Below are 21,704 nucleotides of genomic sequence, written 5' to 3'. Positions count from 1 at the left end.
GTGGCACCTGGATATGTACCTGTGTTTGCATTGACCTAAGACAGAGTCTTCTTTCTTCTATGACGGTCCTGGTTCTGCAGGAACATAGGGCATAAGCTGATGAGCAAACCTTTCCTCTCCTGGACAGATTGAGACAGAAAGAGGGTTGAAAGCCTTTTCACTTTTGCTTTATGTCCGTGTCACGCTCCGTATGAGCCTCCACTCTGCAGAGAGGCCTGCCAGGGCCGGTAAGGCCGCCGAGAACCGTTCAGGCACTTAGCTCCTCGTACAACCAAGCAGCGTGACCGAGCACACGGCTGCCCCGTAGGCCTTCAACATATCAGCATCTTAAAGTCTAAATATCCCAGGAAAACTTTTAGGGGCTTGTTATAGGCCTGTTGTAGGGGCACCTGGGTGGCTCAGATGATTGAGCGGCTGCCCTCTGCTCAGGTCATGATGTCCCCGTCCGAGGATCAAGCCCTGCATCGGGCTCCCTGCTCAGCGGGGGGTCTGCTTCTCCCTCTCCTCCGCACCTACTCCCTGCTTGTGCTGTCTCACTATTTCTCTCTCTCAAATGAATAAAAAATCATAAAAAAAAATAGGCTTGTCGTGCTTAGCAAGCCAAACGTGGTTAATATTTAGTTGACACACAGATATTAATTTGCTTTTGCATTGATGTTTTCTCTTAAGAGTGCACTAACATTTTTTAATGATCATGACCAGGGGCGCCTGGGTGGCTCTAGTGGTTGAGCGTCTGCCTTTGGCCCAAGACGTGATCCTGGGGTCCTAGAATCGAGTCCCACATTGGGCTCCCTGCATGGAGCCTGCTTCTCTCTCTGCCTATGTCTCGGCCTTTCTCTCTCTCTCTCTCTGTTTCTCATGGATAAATAAATAAAATCTTAAATAAATAAATAAATAAATAAATAAATAAATAAATAAATAAAATCTTTAAAAAAAAATGACCATAACCAATATTTGGTTTCACTCTAAATGTGATCATTTACAGGTGCCCATAGATGTACCGGCTTCTATTATTGTCCATAACATTTCCATCCTTGAAGATCCTGGCAAAGCCAAGAGCCCCTCCTCGCTATTAACATTACAAATAATGTCCCTGTCTGATTTGTTCTGATTCCTGTAGTATTGGAGTGAAAGTTCAGCCTCTTGACCTCACCTTGGTCTAAAACAGGGACGCCTTTATTTGATGATGGCAATTTATCTTTTTAAAGGAGAGCTCACCTCTGCTGCTTTATCCATCATACACTGCATTTTCATAGCTGTTGCTGAGCGCACAGGGAAAATGGGTGGTTCACATGTGGAAAAGTCATTATCAAGGAGAAGTTACACCCACAATCCAAAAAGCAGGCAAAAACAACCAACTCAAAGCAGGGCAAGTTTATCTGGAAATTTGACCCAGAGGGTTCTAAGTGAAAACACCCTTCCCCCCCATCCAGGAAGCAGGATAAGGGTGGCCATCTGGAGTTGGCTTTTGGAATGCCTGCCAGTACTCTTGCTGTTCTGTTTCCAGCCAAGTGTCTCGGTCACCACTGTAACACACCTTTACATCTAGCTCACAGAGCCCCCGGGTCTCGTTTTAACCGGATAGGAATGGTGTTGGGACCACTGAGCTTGCTGGTGGCTGGACAGGCCACCAAGTGAGGTTGGAGTGCCTTTCCCATTTATGTTTCTCACTCAGGACCAGATGAATAAGGAATATTCATTTCAGGAACGGGGAGGAGTAGAAGGAAAGAAAAAAAGTTCAAAGGTCCACAAACAAAACACCGTGGGTCTCAAGTCTTGGAATCCTCTGTCACCGCAGAGATAAGCAGAGTCAGCTGATCCAGACAGAGCCAAGGGGCCGCACATCTAAAACATGGACAAAGGAGTCTTTTCCTTTAGGACCTGACATTCCTAAGCGCCAGTGCCTTGAGCATCTTGTAGATTGGAGTTAAAATGTCTGACTTTGAGGCCCCCTCTTGCCGACCCAAAGGGTAGGGTGGATGTGGTGTTGATGACCAAGTGCTCTTCCGTCTTGACCAGCTGGTTGTGGGGCTGATGCTAAAAAGAATGATGGTATCACCCCATTTGGTCTGGGGCTAAACAAACAAGTCCAGCCCATGGTAGTCCTTGTAACTTATCCTTGGAGAGACAAGCCATAAGGTGGGATCCTCAAGAGGCACCCCTTTGATTCATTCGTTTGGCAAGTATTGGTGGCGCGCCTCCCGTGCGCGGCGCTGTAGGCAGGCTCCTTTCATGTTATTGCACAGGATTATCTGAGGAGAGCCACAGTCAGATGCTTTCACAGTGTGGGCTGATAGCTGAAATGGTATGTTTGTTTTGAATAGTCAAAACTGTCTTTCTAGACCACAGGTATGAAAAATATGAAGGCTGAGTTCAAAATCAGCAATTGTCGAGCCTCGTCTGAGCTTCATCAGACTTTAAAGTTGCTCGGGGAGCTTGTGGGAAGTGCACGGATCGGCCCTACACTCAGAAATGCCGATGCAGCAAAGGACGGGGCGGGGGCGGGGGTTCCCAAATGTGTGGTTTTAAAATCAGGAACCAGCGTGCTTTTGACGGAGGCAGGCAGGCCAGGGGCTCACTCCCTGGGTTTTAGAAACACATCTGTGAGGGGTAGTTTCAGGTCGTGTAGGTCAGTTACCTGGGAGATGTTTCTCCCACTATACGCATCTCCCCATTTCCACCCCTTCTGGCCTGGCGAGCCTCTTTTACTCGGGAGAGTATTATTTCTGCCTTCTGATATGTGGGCGAAGCAGAACATTTGAGAACCAACTGTTCTGAATAAAACAATTTCAGGCAGAGTTCAGATGGAGGGCTCTCAGAGGATGCTTTTGTTTTCCTGCGACATTTTTAGGAGAAAGGATCTAAGGCCTCAGTAAGGTGGCCCGGCCTCCCGTGGGAGCCTGCCCTGCCCCACCTAGCCCACCTGTCCAGCCCGGAGGTAGAGCAGCAGCAGGTAGCCCCCAGCTCGGACCTTCCCCTGACACCTGCCCGCCGTGCAACCCTGAACGTAAACTCACGTTCGGGTTTGACCTTTCTGCGCTGCATGCACTTTGCTCATGAGTAACTGGAAGGACGTCTGCGTCCTGGGGCCGGATGGGGGAGGTCCCGTGAGGGAGATGATGTGTACAAAACAGGACAGCTCCGCAGCAGGCTTCGCACACTTGCCAAACTCGGAAATCACTTCGGGATCCTGGGAAAATGCTGACTTCAGTGCAGTGGGGCTGAGGTGAGCCTGAGACTTTGCATCTCTCGCGGACTCCCAGGTGAGGTCAGGGCTGCTAGTCCGTGGACCACACTCCGAGTAGCAAGCAGCTCGCTCTCTCTCTCTCTCTCTCATTCCTCTGAGTAGCAAGAATCTAAAAGTGTTGCTTGGAACTGGGAGTGCAGTTGACTCCAGTGAACAAACTGGCAGTTCTTCCAGCCCTGGACAGAGAAGACGGTCCCACGCCTTACCTAGCGCTGCTCATGCAGATGGGGCGTAGAATGCTTCTAGCCATAAACATTTTTCCCCTGGTCCCTTCAGCTGTTAATTGCATCCCATAACGTAAGAACTACTGAAGAAGAGGGCGTGGGGCGGGGGTAGGGGAGGGAGGAGATCATCTACTCTGTGGGCCGAGGGAGGTTATCAAGAGCAAGGCTTCAGATGTACAAAGTATAGGTGGCCCTTAAAATTTAGGGCTTATGGGTTCCTTAAATCTCTTAAGAGTTTACCTGTGAAAGAAAGGTTTTTGGATAGAAAACAAAAGGAGAGTGTCTTTTCCTTCATCCAGTAGCACCAACTTTAGGCTGGGTCAGAGTCACCTGGAGGGGCTGTTAAAATGCAGATCACCTGGCCCCAGCCCAGAGTTTCCAGTGCGGTCTTGGGTGGAGAGGGGCCTGCGGATCTGCATGCTTGATGAGTTCCCAGGTGACCACACTTTGAAACCCAGCACATGTTAGGCCCAAGAGGCCATCTCTGAGGGTGGTGAGCATGGAGAACAGTGTCCGCCGGTGCCACCTCTTCACATTTTCACCCTTCCTGTCGAAGTGGCATTGCCAGGAATGGGAACGGTGCTCTCCATGAAGGGGAGATTGACCTGTCTCCAGGTGACTGAAGGTTCTGTAGGGTTGGGAAGGATGAGATTAGTGGTGCCTACATGGAGCTCTTCCCAGTACAGCGGGGGTCCCCCCCAAAGACTGGGGCTCTAATCTGAATGGTTGGCTAATCACCTGAGGGGGCTTTAGAAGAAAAATAGAGCCCCTCCTCCTAGGGTGCTTCCCAGGAGATTGGGGGGAGCAGGCAGGTGCGGGACTCCCTGCGTGGAGAAGAGGAAGCACCAGATGGGCATTAGGAGCTGCTTTCCTTTTTAATGATTCTCGGATTTGGCTCTAATGATCACTCAGCAAGCACATGATTCCCCGGCAGGAAATTGGACCCTTTGTGTAGTACATTTCCTCGCTGGATCCCTAAAGTTATCGTCAATACATTCCGGCTGCAGTTTCCAAAGTGCTTCATTTCCCATCCGTGGATGGCTTCCAGCCAGGACCATCTGGCCAAGGGGACCCATCTCGGGTGAGGGCCCCATTAGAAACAGCACTGTCCACAGCCCCTCAGCCCTGATAAAGGCCCCGGCGACCAAATCCCAAAGAGAATACTTCTCAGGCAAACTCAAAATCAGGTTAAAATTGAGGCCATTATTTAGATAAGGAGCTGCAAGGAGAAATTCTCCCTTTTGATTGTCATACGCGGATTTGAGGAGTGCCAGCCTTCTTGGAGTGTCCTGGTTCAGCAGCAGATGCTCAGAGAATGTTCCTGGGTGCCATGCTCTGTGCCAAGGGGACTTGGGTACAGTCCCTGCTCTCATACTGTCTGTGGTCAGTAAGGGCAGACGCTTAACTGTCTACCTGTAAAAACAGAACCCCAAGAACCGCGAGTATCTAACAGAACTCCCATCATGCTTCCTCCCTTGCGCAGGGAGGGAGGCCTCATCTTCCCTCTTACAGCATAAGCAGTGTGAGGGCATTCCCAGGAAGGGCCAGGAATGCAGCTCTGTGGAGGTGTTCCTGCAGGGGGCTGACAGCTGTTTGCCCTCCCACACCCCCATCCCTGTGCCACCTGCGTGGGGCCCCCAATGCCACCTGCGTGGGGCCAGGTGCTTCTGAGGCTGTGGGCAGCTGCAGAGGCCCTTCCCACCTTGGTAAGCATCAGAATCCCCTGGAGGGCTTGTTAAAAACAGATCACTGGGCCTCTTTCGCGTCTCTGATCCTGTAGGCCTAGGATGGGGCCAGAGGATTTCTAACCAATTTCCAGGTAAGGCTCCTGAGCCCCAGATCATACTGGAAGAACCACAGGGGTAGCAGGTGAGCATGGCCATCACAGCTTACCCCGGGGACAGATAGAGCATGATTGAATGACAGGCAGGAAACCTTCCGAGCAATGCTGGTGACCCGGGTGAGAGAAGAAGGGTCTCCGAAGCAGGCCACGGCCATGGGACCAGAGAGCAAAGAGAGGGAGCCCCGGACACGTGGGACAGTAGAACCAGCGGGCCAGGCCCAGTGAGAGAGGGGACCAGGGAAGGGAGGGAAGAGTCCAAGCAGCCACAGATGGCCGTGCAGGGCACTGAGACGGGAATGGGGATGGGGGAGGGGAATGGCTTGTCTCTTTGTGACCCGCCGGGCTTGTGGTTTGCAGAGATGTTCAGGTGGAAATGTTAAAAGGGTTGTCAAAGTGCTATTGGAACCTCCGGAGAGAAATCTGAGCTGCAGGTACGGCTCTGGGGGCCTTTGGGACAGAGGTTTAAGCTAAAGCTGCGGAGCTAAGTCAGATTAGCTGAGGGCAGCTCCCTGAAGAGAGAGTGATGAGGTGTCCAGAAGGACGCCCCAAGACTCCCTTGGAGGGCAGGGCACGGAGAGAGGTGAGTGGCTTTGCTGCGAGGTGCATGAAGCAGACACGGCCGGTGTCACCAGGAAGGGGCGGAACCAGGTGTTGGGGCATTTCAAACACTAAACCCAAGTAGGACACATTCTGGGGAGCCCTCAAAAAGCCATCCTCAAGAGTCTGGGTTGTGTCTGAGGCGTGAAGTTAGAGGAACTGATCCACACATTTTGGAGCACATCGTTGGTTAACTCCTCACTTACGTGGCCTGTGTGATTTTCACTTGCTTTGGTGACCCAGTGGCTTTACAGTTCCTAGGCCACATTGGTGGCACACACGTGAGCAAAAAGAAGTCACACTTGGGGGGCGGTAGCCACTCATGGCAGTGGGGCTTCCTTCTAGGAAAAGAATCAGAGTGAGCAAGATGGTAGTAGTTCAGGATGAAGCTTGGGGGGTCAGTTTTTCTACCTCTAAGCTAAGCTCCCGGGAGAAGAGCTCATTCCTCTTCCCTCCTCCACGCTTGATACCGATTTGGACCCCCGTGGGACCTTGAAACCACTGGTTTTACAAGGATAAAAAGGATTCTAACAATTTTGAGCTATTTGTACTAGAATGCTACAAAAAAGAATTGATTGCTATGAACTGAGAGGGCCCCCCCCCCCAACCCAGGTGATTATTGTGTGTTTTATAGATCGTTTGCTTTTTAATTTGTTGGGCTTTTTCAGACCCCTGGGTCTTCACAAACCCTAAGAACATAGGGAAAACGTCCGACAAGTCTCTGAATAAGGCTGATGAGTCAGGGTCAGGCATCTCCTGGTTCCTCAGGCTGCTGCCCCCCCCACCCCCCCGCTGGCCGCAGGTGCTGGATGCAGGATCACACACCGACCTGTGCTCTGTCTTTGCAGTTCTGTACGGAGCTAAACCAGCCCATCCTGCCCAACATCCGCAAGTGGAAGGGACCCCGGGGATGCTGGAAGGCCGTTGTTGCTGAGATGCCCTCTACTCAGCTCCAGAAGGTACCTTCTTCTGCAACACCTGGATTTTATCTCCATTTTGTTGAAACAGCCTTTTCCCCTAATCACAGACGTTTAAAATTTTTTCTTTGCCAACATCCTCGATGCTGTTTTGCGTTTCTGCACGTCTCTTAGCTCTTTGCCATTCATCTCAAAATGCCCTGGTTCTCGTTTCGTATGTAGATCGGGAATGGACTCCTGCCCAGACGGAAATGGGAGTTGGGGGTGTTGGGAGGAGAAGAGAAATCCTGTCTGGAGCCAAGGCTGCGGATGGGGTATTTCTGTCCTTTGTCCTCTTAATCCCGTCTCCACAGTTCCATTCTCTGCCAAGTTTGTGGAGAGCCCATTGTTTCTTGACTGAAAACTTCAGATTCACTTAATTCATACGCAAAGCGTTTGCTTTCTGAGGTAGAAATTGTGCACATGGAAATGTTCTGTGGGCATGTTGAGCAGATTGTCATTTTGAATTTTCTTTCGTTGGTAGTTCCCCTGTGGCTGTAGGGATATGTTTCACTCTTACAGATCTATGCAAGACCAGTTTTTACACACTAGGAGTGTTTGATATTCGTGGGATTTTATTTTATTTTATTTTATTTTTAGTTTTTATTTATTTATTCATGAGAGACACCCAAAGAAAGGCTGAGACCTAGGCAGAGGGAGAAGCTGGCTCCACGCAGGGAGCCCATGTGGGACTCCATCCCAGGACCCCGGATCACGACCTGAGCTAAAGGCAGGTGCTCAACCACTGAGCCCCCTGATGTCCCAATATTAGTGGGGTTTTGGATTTTAAAATAGACTTTCAAGAGTTAATCATGAGTCAGAAACTGTGTCATTACATAGTTTTTCTATAATGCAAATGTATTTTTCCTCTCTAGTATACCTGTTTATAAACATACGTAAATAACATTTATGTGAGTGATATGGATGAAAAGTATCCAACCATTTATTGACAATAAGCTCTCTTTTTAGCTGCTACTTAAAAATGTGATGTAAATCTTCTTTCTCTGGGTTTTATGTTTTGGAGTGTAAATGGTTACTATAGGTGACAGCCAGTGTACATTCCCCATAGGCTAGAAATTAAGCCAAATTGGGACATAGCTAGTCTTTCCCTCGGTAGCCCATGGCTGTCCTTTCTCAGTCTACATAGAACTAATAATACCATCTTACCTTTAAAAAAAAATAGCACTTTGTACATATGTAGGTTCACTAAGCTCTTGTAGTCCACTTAACACTGCTTATCTGCTGGGAAATCATCAGGTTACTACGTGCCAGGCACTGTGCCACATGCCAAACATACATGGGTGAGAAACACAGACCCAGGGACCCAGCCCTGCCTGGTTTTAGTCCTTGCAAGCCCAGGGCCGGAATCCAACCTGAGCTGACATAGCCCCTCCCTCAGGGAGCTCCCGGCCTATTGGAGGCATGAGGCGGGGAACCCCACTCGAGGCTGGGGTGCCTAGGCCATTGGAGGACAATGTGCAGTTGCAGGGAGACCCGAGTTCAAGCCACTTAAACTTCTCAGCCCCAATTCCTTTATCTCTAAAATGGGAGCAATAGCCCCTTCCTTCTGTCAATCAGCAGGAAGCTGTAGGATTTGAAAAGATCAGGTGCACTGAAACACAGGCCAGGGCCTGGCGGGCCCACGAGAGGCACTGCTGGCCTGGAAGTCCACACCTGTGTCAGGCTGCGGCTGGGCCATTGTACACTTGTTGCCGTGGGGGCAGTGCGCCTAGTGTGGACACATCTCCCGGTGTCTCAAAAGATGCAAATATCTAGACTTTAATGTGAAAGTTCCTGAATTTTGAATATGAACAGATAACCGAAAAAAATTTTTAAATGCTGTTGAATAAATTGTGTCTGCAAGTTGCATGTGTTCCATCTCTACCCAAGACAAATGTGGGCAGGTGGTGGCAGCAACTGCCATTCCCCCAGGGCCTGAAGTGACATCGGGTGCCCCTGCTCAGCTCTCAAGCCCTTGCCCCACAGCTGGGCGGGCGGGGGGGGGGTTGGCGGCTGTAGATGAGAAGGCCCACACCTATAAGGCAAGACCGTCTGCCCGGCAGCCCTCTGGCTGCCACACGGCGGGGTCGGGCTCGAACCCAGGTGGAGCCCTGGCTCCAACACTCCATCTCCTACTGCCCCTAGTGGAGGTGCGGCCGTTCTTCAAGAGACAGGGCCCCCGGGACCAGGGGTCGGGAGAGACCCCCAGAAACACCTGGTGCTGCTGGAAAGGCGGGTGAGCAGGTGTGAGGGGCGGCACCGAACAGGCAGGTGCTCCCCGGAGGGCTCCTGGGCAGTGGCCGGTGCGCCCTGGGGAGCCCCTGAAGCTTTTAAGCAGAGCTGAGCCTCGGAGAAACAGTAAGTGGGAGGATAACCCTCCAACGCTGAAAGGGCAAATCCCATTTCACTCACTTTACACCCAAGGAAATAGGTTTAGAGAAATGGAAGGCTCCGTGGTCTCACGGCTGAGTGACGGGTGGCACGAGATCCAGGGCTTCCAGTTCTTAAACTGGCGTCCTCTCCGGCCACAGGCCTGTGGTCATAAATGTCAAAGTGCACAACGTGCAGAACATGGTTCCCCTCCCTCCTCCCCAACACGAGTTGGTCTGGTTAAGGTGCTGAGCCCAGCAAGGCCTGGGGCTGGGACCTGAGCGGACGCTGGGGACTCAGCACAGGCCACTCTGGTTGTGCAGAGTCATTTCCTCTCTTTTGGTAATAAGTGTCTCCGGCCCCTCCAGCGATGCCACAGATCCCGCTGCCGACCTCTGGCAGCAGAGCCTGCAGATGCTGGGATGGGCTGGGAGAGGAGGCTTTTCCTCTTTCCAGAAGGCCCCACGGACAGCAGCAAGAAACAGGCAGGTCATCTGAGGCCAGAGATAGTGGTGTTTAGTGTCAGGCCTCAGGACACCCCTGACGCCACCCGCTGGCCCTCACAGGGCCCTGTCCTGGGGCTGCAGGCCCCTGTGTGGGCCCTGTCCACCTGCAGAGGGCCCTTGACCGGGTCCAAACCCCTGGGACTCTTAGCACTGACCTCCATCCAGCCAGCAAATATTTATGGAGGATTTACTAGGTGCCGGGTACTTACTGGTCGTGAGCTGCAACTAATCAGTAAGCAAAGCCCACCCTTTGGAGTCCTCTATTTGATTCTCAGCATCGCTGTTTACCAGCAGTGGGGTGTTAGGGAAGTTACTTAACCTCTCTGGGCAGCTCAGTTCCTGCTTGGTGGACGCGGGTATGAGTATCTGACTCCTGGAATGTGATGATTAAAAAGACAACTCTGTGCTTAGGGCTCCCCTCACATCCCTCCCAAAATGATGAGAGCCCAGGCACCCTTGGCTGCGCATAAACCTCTGAAAGTGGCAGCGTGGGAAGTTTGGGGCAAGGGGACAAGGAGGAGCACGCTATAGCTTTGGGGTCTGCTTTTGTTTCAGAAACAATCCCCGTGCATGTGATCCCAGGACCCAGTGCAGAGACCCCCCCCCCCATCTCCTGGTTTCTCCTGCCTCCTCCCCCAGGTAGGGGCTGAGCCCTGCCACAGAACCGACTGCTCTCCAAACTGACGCACCCCCTTCTCCTGCAGGGCGCCGGGTTCTCAGGATTCCTGTGGGATGCTGCGGCCGGCGTGGAGCTGAGAGACGCCACCTCGCAGGAAAGTTCTCCTGGCAACGGGCACGGGAAGCCGTCGGGTCCCAGCCCGTACCTGGCGCGTTTCAAGGTACCGTTTGTGTCGCTGTGAAGGTCTACTTCTAAAAGGGGGGTGGGGGGATCCCTGGGTGGCGCAGCGGTTTGGCGCCTGCCTTTGGCCCAGGGCGCGATCCTGGAGACCCGGGATCGAATCCCACGTCGGGGTCCCAGTGCATGGAGCCTGCTTCTCCCTCTGCCTGTGTCTCTGCCTCTCTCTCTCTCTCTGTGTGTGTGACTATCATACATAAATAAAAATAAAATAAAATAAAAAAATAAAAGGGGGTGGGGGGAGTCCCTTTGTAAACTGTGATCCAGAGCAACCTCATCTGCTCTGTCTCAGGGCCAGGTTGCCATGTCCTCTTGGGGCTCCCTTGGCTGATGAACTTGTCCAGGGCAGGAATGCGAGGGCCTGGGGGTGAGGGGACTCTAGCTCCAATAACACTGGCATTTGGGCAGGAAGGGGATCAAGTGGCTGGTTCCCAAACCTAATACAGGTCAGAATTACCTGGGGAGATTTTTTTTAAATCAGGTATTCCTGGACCCTCCCCCGAACACGCAGGATTTCTGGAATAGGGCCCAGGACTGCCTGTTTTTCCAAGGCACCTTTAGGGCCTCTTCATCTCTCTGATATTTGGAAACCACTGGATTTAGAGGACAGCAGAACCTGTACCGGGGACAAGGGGATGACCCTCAAGGGGTCATTTGGGTTCAGAGGGGATGCAGGAGGAGCCTCTGGGCTCTAGGGTCAGGGCAGCCCCACCACTGACCTCCTCCAGATGAGCCCCTCACATGGGAGCGTTGGCAGGCTGATGTGAGCTCTCCCTCTGATTCGCCTGCATGTCCCTGGGCAGTGCTCAGAACGGCCAACGGTCAGGAGCTCGGAACTAGGGGGAACAAGGAGCCAGCAGCCAGAACCCATCACCCAGTGGGCACTCAATGGACCTTATCCCCACAGCACTTACCTGTGAAATCACAGGGTCGGGCAAGAGCGGGCCCTTGCCACCGAGCCCAGCAAGCCACCTGTGGGGGTCTGAGGAGCCTTCCCCCTTCTGTGTGCTCCAGACCAGTTCGGGAGCCTCAGAGTTGCTTCGAACCACAGCACAGTCTCTGGCAGCTCCCGGCTGGGGCAGCCCTCGGGGGCTGTGTTGGCTCGGGTTGGGGTCTAGTCCAAGCTCCTGCCCCTCCCTAGCTGCAAGGTTGCTGGGGTTCCATGTGCACACCCACCCCGGGGTGTCTTAGGTTGCGCTTAGGAGACAGACGTGTAAAATCAGCCAGTTATCATCTTTAAAACCTCCTAATGCCGCACTGGCATTAAAATTAAATTCATGAGTGACACACAGAGAGAGAGGCAGAGACACAGGCAGAGGGAGAAGCAGGCTCCCTGCAAGGACCCCGACCTGGACTCGATCCCGGGTCTCCAGTATCACGCCCTGGACTGCAGGCGATGCTAAACCGCTGAGCCACCAGGGCTGCCCTGGGCTGCTTTTCTTTTTATGTAAAGTGGTTATACGTGCTTTTACCTGGCAAGACAACCCCCAGACCAACCAATGTCTCTAAAAGTCTGGATGGTTTTTGTTTGTTTTGTTTTTTAAGATTTGAGAGAAAGAGAGAGCGAGCACACAGGCATGAGCGAGGGGTGGGTGGGGGCAGAGGGAGAAGCAGACGCCCTGCTAAGCAGGGAGCCCCATGTGCGGCTTGACACCAAAACCCCAGGATCATGACCTGAGCCGAAGGCAGACGCTTAACCAACTGAGCCACCCCGGCGCCCCATGGCTGGCTGCTTTTAATGGCCAATGAGAAAATGCTACCGTGTCCTGAATTATTGGTCCAAATCCTTTAACGTGCTTAGACGGGCGCTCGGCCTCCTATCCTTCACGCCCCAGTCTGGGCCGGACAAGTGGTATGGTGTGGAGATGTGCCTTGGCTCTAGCCCCCTCCCTTGGCGGGGTTTCCCTACCTGTGGCCTCATGGTTCCTCTGTGGTCACAGCTGCAGAGAGCTCTCCAGGCTGGGCGGTGGTGGGCAAACTGGGGTCAGCCTCCACTTCCTGGGGGCTCCCCCTGCACCCCCTTCCCTCCTGGCAGTGTTTAGTGTTTGTTGCCATGACAAGCGGAAGGGCAGGATTGCTAAACCCCGAGCCGCTGAGCGATGCTGTGGTGCTCAGGAGACGGGCTCTGCCTGCAGGCGCCTGGACCTGCCCACCAGGCCCTGCACCCTGGGGGTGCAGGATCAGGGCATAGCCCGTGCTGCCGACCTTCAGCCAGATTCCCCGCTTGATGCATTTGAAATCTGGAGAAAGGGAGCATCCGGGCATAGTGGTCTCCAGAGGGAAAAGCAGGCAACTTTTGGGGTGGGGTGGGGTGGGGAAGGAGACGGGCCCCAGCAGGGGGTCCTGGCAGAGGGCTCGCCAACTGGCCCTGGAAGGTGAGAGCCCCAGTCTTGGCTAACGACCGGCTGCCAGAGCCACCACCTCCTCCGCCTTTGGAGTTGCTTTGAAGGAAAAAACAAAAAACCCAAACCTGACATTTCCAGATGTGCCTGGTTTTTCCAGACCCTCGGTTGGAGGAGACGGTGTGATGTAGGGGAGTGGACTGATAGAACAAGGGAGATTTCGGTCCTACAGGTGCCTCAGAGAAAAATCTAACCTGGCACCACCTTGCATGAGCTCTCGGGGTGCAAGCTACTTGGTTTGTGTTTGCTGTTGTCAACACCGTGCAGGAAGCGATTCGTAACTGGGAAGTAACGAATCCAGGAAATAGGAACATCTAAGCCCGTCCCTGTTGCTTTGTTTCCTCTCGCCTCAGGTGGGAAGTAATGACTTGACCCTTGTGAACCTTCACCTGGCAACCTTGGTCCACCCAGGGGGCGAGAATCCAAGCAGGAATCACAGTGACAGCCACCGCTTGGCTAGCTTTGTACAGACCTTGCAGGAAACCCTAAAAGGTAGGAAATGGTCTCTCTGTCCGTGGCTAGGTCGACGGCTCCCACTTCTGGAGGGTGGGCATGGGGTTGCCTCTTCCGGGCATTGGTCCTTTCCCTTAGGCTGTCAGCGGTGGTGCATACTGAGGCACAGAAGACCACTGTAGCCCCTGTGTTCAGGGAGCCCGGCCACCCCCGTGCATGGGGACCTCTTTGTCTCTTTGGGCCTACTGTGCACGTTCCGTGGTATCGGCTAATGAGCTCTTCTCTTGGATGGAAAGGATTAGGGGAAAAAAAGTGCTGACGCCTTCCCCCGTGACAGGTCCTCGTGGGTTCAGCTGCCCTGGTGGCAGTGCCACCTGCAGATTTGCACGTGCCTGCCTCTGAAAGAGAGGCTGTTGGTGACGCACCTGTGAAAGTCCCGATTAGCACAAGTAGGCTTTTTCTCCCCAGTGGGACGCAGGTCGCACCAAAGGGGTCCTGGAGCTCTCAGAAAATCTAGGTGTTAATCTTGGCTCCTTGGCAAGCCCATCTGGTGGGGGCCTGGCCAGTGCTCACCTCACAGGGGGGCCCGGCGGCCGTGGTGACCGTCTGTGGCCGCACCAGGCCCACAGCAGGGGCTCAGGGGCCAGGAGCGGACTCCCAGATAACCAGAGGAATTGAGAGCACACCGGGAAGAGCAGAGCTTCCGGAGGAAGTTGGCCCTCTGTTTCCAGGCTCTGGCCCAGCAATACAGAAAGTTTTCCTGGGTGAGGTTTCCTGGAAGGAAAGAAACATTGAAAAAAAAAAAAAAAAGAGGAAACGTTGACCCTGCTGTAAAGACGGGGATGTCGTCGGTTTGGCTCAGCTTTTCGGAGGCCGACCCCTCTCGAGGTGACGGTTGGCATCTGGAGGCTGGAATTCTCTTACACGCTCACCAGTATTCTCTCGTTTTCGAAGCCTTTCGCGTGTTAGGGTGCCCCCCCCCCCACGTGGGCGACTCATGAGGATCCAGCTGTAGAAACAATCCAGTCACGTTCTAAATTCACATTTTAAAATGGTTTTATGGTTGTGGTCAAGTGTATGTGACCTGACGGTTACCATCATCCCCACTTTTAAGGGTGCAGGTGGGTGGCGTGAAGTGCGCTCAGTGGTTCTACAACCTTGACCCTCGTCCGTCTGCAGAACTTTTTCACTTTCCCGAGCTGGGAACTGTGCCCCAGCCCCGAGCAACCCCCTTCTCCTTTCTCTTTCCCTATGAACTCGGCCGCTCCCGGTACCTCCCCGAAAGTGGGACCGTGCAGTCAGTAGCTGTCCCTTTGTTGCTGGCCCACCTCGCTTACGTTAGGTCTTTATGGTTCATCCACCGTGTAGCATGGACCAGAGTTTCCTTCCTTTTTAAGGCCAAATACTGTTTATTGTACGTCTATATGGCATTTTGTTTACCCACTCGGTGGTTGATGGACACCTGGGCAGTTTCGGTCTTTGGCTCTTGTGAATACTGTGGCTGCGAACAATCGCTTAGGCACCTCCCATTTTGAACCAGGATGTGCTGGGACCAGCTTTCTACCTACTAGGAGTGTAAAAAAAAAAAGTCAAAGGTGTTTAAGCTGAGCCCCCCCATCCAAGAAGCATCTCTGTGGGAAATCGTTCGCCCACAGCTAGTTCCTAACCTAATTCAAAAGGATGGCCTGATAGCATTTGAAATCTGGGGACATTTCTGTTGTTCTCAACCTCAAGCGCTTCCTTATCTGTACACGGAAGCAGAAAGGGAAAATGCCAGTTCGTGACTTCTCTGATAGCTTCTCACTGTTTTCTCTGACATCCGGAGAGCGAGCAGGTTCTGGTACCAAGTTGCCCAGGGGACTGTTGACCCACCGCCGGGCTGACCTTGACTTGTCCAGGTGTGGACGGTGACACATGTTCCCCGCGCCCTTGTGCTTATAACCAGGATCCAGTTGTTGCCCGGTGACCCCGCAGACGCAAGGATTCAGGAAGTGCTCCAGCCTGCCCAAGGTGCCAGGGCAAATTGATTATTAGCAGGCGAGGCTGAGCTAAAACAAAGGCTAAGCTTTTTATCCCACGGCCTTCTATCAGAGCAAACAGAACCGATTTGATTAGCAAACTCTGGGCCTTTCTGCCTTGGCCTGGAATGTGCATCAGGGTTGACATCCGTGTGTGGCGTGCCAGTCTTCTGATGGAATGCTCTTCTTTCAGACCCCACCGGGACTCGCTCCGTGAACTCAGCTAGCAGGGGACAGTGTGCACAGTAATGCCTGGCATTGGGTTGGGCCACCCCTTGGGGGGGGGGGGGACCAGCTCCTGCTGTTGCCTGTGGCATTCCGCGGACGTGGGGACTGTCTGAGGACATCAGCCCCAGACATTCCCCACTCACGCCTGGGCACTAAGGAGCCCACCCCAGGCGAATGGCTTTCTAGAATTCAGGAGATTATGGGAGAACCTGCACACCTGTGGATTCTCAGAGGCAAGGACTCTATGACGTCCTCAGCAACGCCGATTTAACAGAAAGCAGATGAGTCCTAGGAGACCTGGAGGTGCCCGTTCAGAAAGGGAGCTGTTATTGTCATTCTTGAAGTGACGCAGAGCTGGGTGTGTTGACCTTGGACACCAGCATCTCTTCCTGATTTCAGAATTGGCTTTGTTGGCCCAGACGTTTTCAGGTCTGCGTCCCCGTGAAAACTTCTCTCATCGTGTGGGAACCTCCTGCCTTGTTTCTCACAACCTTCGGTGTTATTACTTAATTAAGATAAGCCTCTTTCTCTTCCTTCCTTTCAAAAATTGTGTCTTAATTCTGGGGTTTTCCTTGTGCCTCATTCATCCGTTCATCGCATACGTGTTTATGGAGTATCTGCCGTGGTGCAGGTGCTGTTCCAGGCACGTGGGGTTTTGTGCTGAACAGCCCCCACCCACGTCCCCGTGGCTCTTCCATTCTAGCTCTTTGTGTAGAGTCCTGGACTTGAGGGCTGGCCTGGTGACTCGAGGCAAGCCGTTGAGCCTCTAGAGACTTAGCTCCTCACCTGTGCAGAAGACCCAATACCAGGTGAGGGCTCATGGGTGGGCCCTGGTCAGGTTAGCAGTGGTCAGGTATGAACGGTTTTCGGGTCTCCTTTCCCATTGAGGTTGGCACTGATTTCTCAAGACCACGTGAGCTTGCCCTGCTTTGGGCACCAAGGTTGTTGAGATCTAGCGCAGAGGTACCATTACATCTCTTTCGGCCACGTGGTAGGGCCACAGGAGAGTGTCCCATCCCATCCCCTTCTGTCCTTCCTGGCCCCTGGCTATGGTGGTGGTGGTGGTGGGGGGTGTCGTCTGCAGTGCCCCAGTGCCCTCTGCTGGTGGCGTGTCCTTTCACTCTAGATTTCTTTGCCTCTGGCCATTATTGCTGAAACATATTCGTGTCCAGGAACGCAAAAGACTTTGCTGAGTGTCTCAGATACCTGCGGCTCTCGTGTATGAACTGCTCTCCTGAAAGCCTCCCTATGCAAGTTAGGACAGGAGCACTGCTCCCCACGGCAATGCGGTTTCCCCCGGAGGGAACCTCGAGACAGGAAGTGATGGTCGGAGATGATGGGACTCCCAGAGCCTAGCTGGGGTCCCTGATGTCCTCTCAGAATGTCTGCTCCCTCTGGGGAATACTTCGTGATGACTCCACTTACTCTAGTGTGCATCAGACAACGGTAGGAATGTTGCAAATACTTCAAAGAGAAACCCTTTCTCCTCTAGGCCCTCTGTGTCCGTCGGTTTGGGCTTAGACCGACTGTATTGGTCTGGGTGGGTTAGACCATAGACATTTATTTCTTCACCATCCTGGAGGCTGGAAGTCTGAGAACAAAGCGTGTGCAGGGCTGGTTTCTCCAGAGGCCTCTTTCCTTGACATGTCGGTGGCCACCATCTCGTATCTTTGCATATTTTTCTCCACCGTCTCCAATGAATGTTTGTCAAGCTCTTGTTAAACATCTGGCTGAGACCCTCAGGTTTTGTTTTGTTTGTTTGTTTTTTTCCAGCCACAATTTTGCAACGCATGAGCTGGAACAGGGGTGATCTCTGCATCCCACAGCTCCTTTTCCTATTGTGTTACTGACCTACTTTTAAAGTTTTGTGGATATTTCGGCTTTTTGTTTGTTGCACAAGGCATTTAGAAAAATTGGTAGAATGAGAACCATAAGCCTTCCTGACCCTGGGGCGTCCAGTCAGAGAATCGAGATCCCTCCCACTTAGCGTGCCGCGATCAGTAGTGGGTTTACCTCCCGCCATCTCCTAAGTGCCTGATTTTCTTTCTTCCCACCTCCAGGAGAAAAAGACATGATTGTTTTAGGGGACTTTGGCCAGGGTCCCGACAGCAGTGACTATGATATCTTGAGGAAAGAAAAATTTTACCACCTGGTCCCTGCGCACACCTTCACCAACATCAGCACCAAGAATCCCCAAGGCTCAAAGTCTCTGGATAACATCTGGATCAGTAAAAGCTTAAAGAAGGTTTTCACAGGTAAAGCGGACGTCGCTCATTCTTTCCCCTGTTCAGAAACGGGAGTTGAGAGAGACCTGTCTGGCCTGATGGTTCCAGATCCTTTGGTTTGATAACTCTGGTAAGGGGTTATCTTGCCTCCTCTGTAGGCATTTACAGGATCACATCGTTCAGGTGCTTATCTAACTATCATTCAAGCAGAGCCGCTCTGAAGAGTCTGGTGGGGGCTGGGAAAATAGTTAGAAGGCGTTCACTGATCTTCAGCTACAAATTCAGCGTGTCCCGGGCAAAGCTGGTTACGGGCCAACAGATACTGGCCCTGCGATGAGCTGATAGCTTTCTCGAACCTTAAGGACACTTAGTCATTGAGCAAACCTTCCTCAAGCCTCCTCACATCCAGGCCCCGTGGTGTGGCCTGTGGTTTCCTGCCAGTGCCCCGAGGAGCAGCCACTGAGGCTGAGCAGACACGTGTCGGAGCCTCAGGGTGGGGTGCGGGACGTGCTCGACACGGGCCCCACGAGGACCCCACGAGGACCGGGCTGCAGTGGGTGGCTAACCTCCATGCGGCCCCATGGCCCCCGCCACCCACAAACCAGTAACCTGCTGAGCGGACTTTGGGGCAGGAAACAGGCAGAAATATGACCGTGACCGTAATGTCTTTTGATGAATGGCAGGGACCGTGGTTCTCAGTCCTGCCTGGTGCTTTGCCAAGTGCCAACGTGTCCTACATATTATACCTCAGTGAGATGTTTACAATTTGTGCAAGTCCCAGTTCTGGGGTTCCCCTGTGGAAGCCTCACGGGCAGCCAGGGCTGAGGTCCTCAGGAGTAGAATTTCCAGTCCAGACTGTGTCACCAGCTGCTTACACCTCTCTGGGTGCTGGTTGCCCGTTGCCCTGTGTGAGGGAAGAGCTGAAGGATGATGGAAGTGGGTGTCCGGGGGAGTGACAGTCACCAAACTAGGGGAGACATGGTTTGCAGAAAAACACTGCTGGTCAGAGGCTGGGGCGGCCTGTCCAGGTGGCCAGGAGGGTCCCTGAAGACGACGGGGTTCTCATCACAAGAGAACACGGAGCCAGGGGGAGGTTAGAAATCGTTTCCTCTGTCCCCTTGCTGCTAAGTTATGGAGGGTGATGTGCAGGGAGGAGCAAAAGAACCGAACAGACAGGCTTTTTCCAAAGAGGACGTGCAAGTTGCCGACACGTACGTGAAAAGACCCCAATGTCGCTGATCATCAGAGTGGGGGGGATGCAAATCAAAGCCACAATGAGCTGTCCCACCTTTGAGAGCTATTTGACGCTGCCTCAGGTTCATTCTTGCGGCTCAGGTTAGAAGAAGTATATGGTGAGGAGGAGGCCAGCCGTAGGCCGGCGGGTGGGTAAATGAGCGGGAAGCGTAGACGCAGGGGGATTTCGGTGCCTCCAAGGTAGGCTAAGCCCTCGCTTGTCCGCCAAATCGAATTGGCCGAAACCTTTAGCTTGCCCGGCAAGCTGGGTCTCTGAGGGGTGTTGTCAGGGGGCGCTGGCTTGCCCACCTGCCGCAGAAGCTTCCAGCCGCCAGCCTGTGCCCCCTCCCAGCCCCGGGCCTGATATCTGGCCCTCTCTTTCCCTGTCACTCCAGGTCACTGGGCTGTCGTGAGAGAAGGCCTCACGAACCCCTGGATTCCAGATAACTGGTCCTGGGGCGGAGTGGCCTCTGAGCACTGCCCCGTGCTAGCTGAGTTTTACACTGAAAAGGATTGGAGCAAGAAGGAAGGCCCTCGAAACGGCAACGGGGTCACCTTGGAGCGAAGCGAAGCCAACATTAAGCACGAGCGATGATGGCACCAGATCTCTTCTCCGCCTCTGAGCCCGGAGCCGGGAGCTCCCCCTTCTAGAACATGCAGGCAGCCCAGCTGCGGTTTGGCCTTCAGCCTGACAGCACTAGCACCTGGGCTTCCACCTGCCTCCTGCCTTTGTTTGTGGACGTTTTGGGACCTCTGGTGGGGGAGGGAGGTGCCGGATGGGCAACTGGCAAGCCCCGGGGGGGGGGGGCTGAGCTGTCCTTGTCCTCTGTGGGTGCCCCTGGATGGCGCGTGCAGAGGACTGAGCTGGGGCTCCCGGGGCGGGAGCGGCCGTCCCAGGCCCCAGGCCCTGTCCGGGCCACGCCAGAAGCTCCCGTTGGTGACCACCAGTCCTCGATGCTCTGGCTGCAAATTACATAAAGCTTTTAACTGTGACGGAGCTGAGCACTCTTCTCAAACATTTTGAGTGGTGATTTTTAGTTTTGTTTTGAAAACAATAAACAGAGATGAACCTGACTGGTTGCGGTGAGAGTCCCGGGGATGGGTTCCTGGCGGTGGGGCCGTGTTTTGTGCCCATGAGGCTGTGGGCCAGCGAGCCTGCCCCTCTACAGTCTCCCCCCACTTTGCAGAGGTGCCTTGCACACCCCCGTCCGACCCCCTGCGATCACTATAAAATCTAGGGCTTTCTCCCTCCCCACCTGTTCTTCGTCTTCTGAGCCCCTTGCTACACTCTCGTGCATCGAGCACCTAGTCTGTGCCTGGGACAGTCTGTGCCTGGACATTCGGCACAGGCCCCCTTGGGCTGGACGAGAATTCCAACAGAATGATAGTGTTTCCTCCCTCCCTCCCCACCTACTTCAGTTTTCAATCTGATCCCTGGCCCAGAGCTGCCCTGTGGGGATTCTGAGGAATGTCTGTTAATTGTGGATCCACAAGAAGCAAAGCCTGGGAGTAGTGAGGGAGGAGGGTGTTTTGGGGGGTGGGGGGGGGGGATAAGCACATGTGAACGGCCCCTAGGCACCCTTCCCTTAGCTGGCATGGTTCTCCTGTGAGACCAGGATTATAACACCCATTTTACAGCCACAGAAACCGAGGCTTTAGACAGCTTAACCTCCTACCGGTCACATATGCGGTGAGTAAACAGGTGGGATCCAGGCCCAGCCCGAAGCCCGCGCCTACACGTCCATTCTGTGTTTGCTGGCGCCAGGGCTGAGAAAGTAGCCTCACTGGTGGTGAGAGTCCTGAGCCTAGATGATGGGCTACCCAGGCCACCATGGGGCCGAGGGTTTATTCCTCCCCCCACGCTGAGAACCTGCTGTGGGCCGGTACCCAGAAACTGTCGTCACCACACGCTGTGGACCCCACGGCTCGGGGCCAGGGCCAGATGCGGTGGAAGCGGCCTGTTTTCCATGAGACCATCTTTTGGATCCCCCCAGCTCCAAGAAGCGTCACCGATGATCATGGCCCCAGGAAGGAAGTCTTTGCTGGGCGTTCTGGGGCTGCCTGGGCATCCGCCGGCCGTTCCGAGGGACCCTCTCCAGCGGGAGGGTGAGTAGTGCCTCTCCCTGGGGCTCGGACTGTGCAGCGGAGCACGGAGCCTGTGATCGCTGAGCTTTCACCAAAAGCACCGGAGTTAGAAGGAAGGGGGAGAAGGGGGGAAGGAGGAGAAGGGGGGGACCTCCCAACCCAACTGAGCAGACCTCCTCTGGTGCCTCACCTCCACCAGCGCTCACCAGCCAGCTGCCCCAAATCCTTTTAGCCGGATTGCCTTTTGCACCAAAACGATGGAAAGAAAAGGCCTCTTAAGTGAGAGGAGAGGGGAAGAGAAATCCAATTGCATGACCTGGACGAAGGTCATTCGGTTTGGGCTGGAGGCTGGGGGAGCTGAAAGCAGCAGCCACGCCTCACACGCTGAGTGGCCCGGCCTCGTGGGCTCCTGACATTCAAGCCTTGCTCAGGAAGCCTGGCTGGGGGGGGTCCGCAGAGGG

General features: G+C 53.7%; 1 protein-coding gene across 1 annotated transcript in view; it reads left to right on the top strand.

Moving 5' to 3' along the window:
- EEPD1 (endonuclease/exonuclease/phosphatase family domain containing 1) overlaps positions 1-20,232 on the top strand; it is a 110,318-nt gene extending 90,086 nt beyond the window's left edge. Inside the window, exons 4-8 of the mRNA XM_072783499.1 lie at positions 6,760-6,870; positions 10,448-10,582; positions 13,355-13,493; positions 17,761-17,955; positions 19,554-20,232. Of these exons, the coding sequence (XP_072639600.1) occupies positions 6,760-6,870; positions 10,448-10,582; positions 13,355-13,493; positions 17,761-17,955; positions 19,554-19,753 (780 nt within the window). The 3' untranslated portion in view covers positions 19,754-20,232. The remainder of the gene's footprint in view (positions 1-6,759; positions 6,871-10,447; positions 10,583-13,354; positions 13,494-17,760; positions 17,956-19,553) is intronic.
- Positions 20,233-21,704: the final 1,472 nt, after the last annotated feature.

Source organism: Canis lupus, chromosome 18 (genome assembly GCF_048164855.1).
Source record: "Canis lupus baileyi chromosome 18, mCanLup2.hap1, whole genome shotgun sequence".
In the NCBI taxonomy this organism is placed as follows: domain Eukaryota; kingdom Metazoa; phylum Chordata; class Mammalia; order Carnivora; family Canidae; genus Canis; species Canis lupus.
Note: the sequence above shows the minus strand (reverse complement) of the source record. Positions and strands in the feature narration are given on the sequence as shown.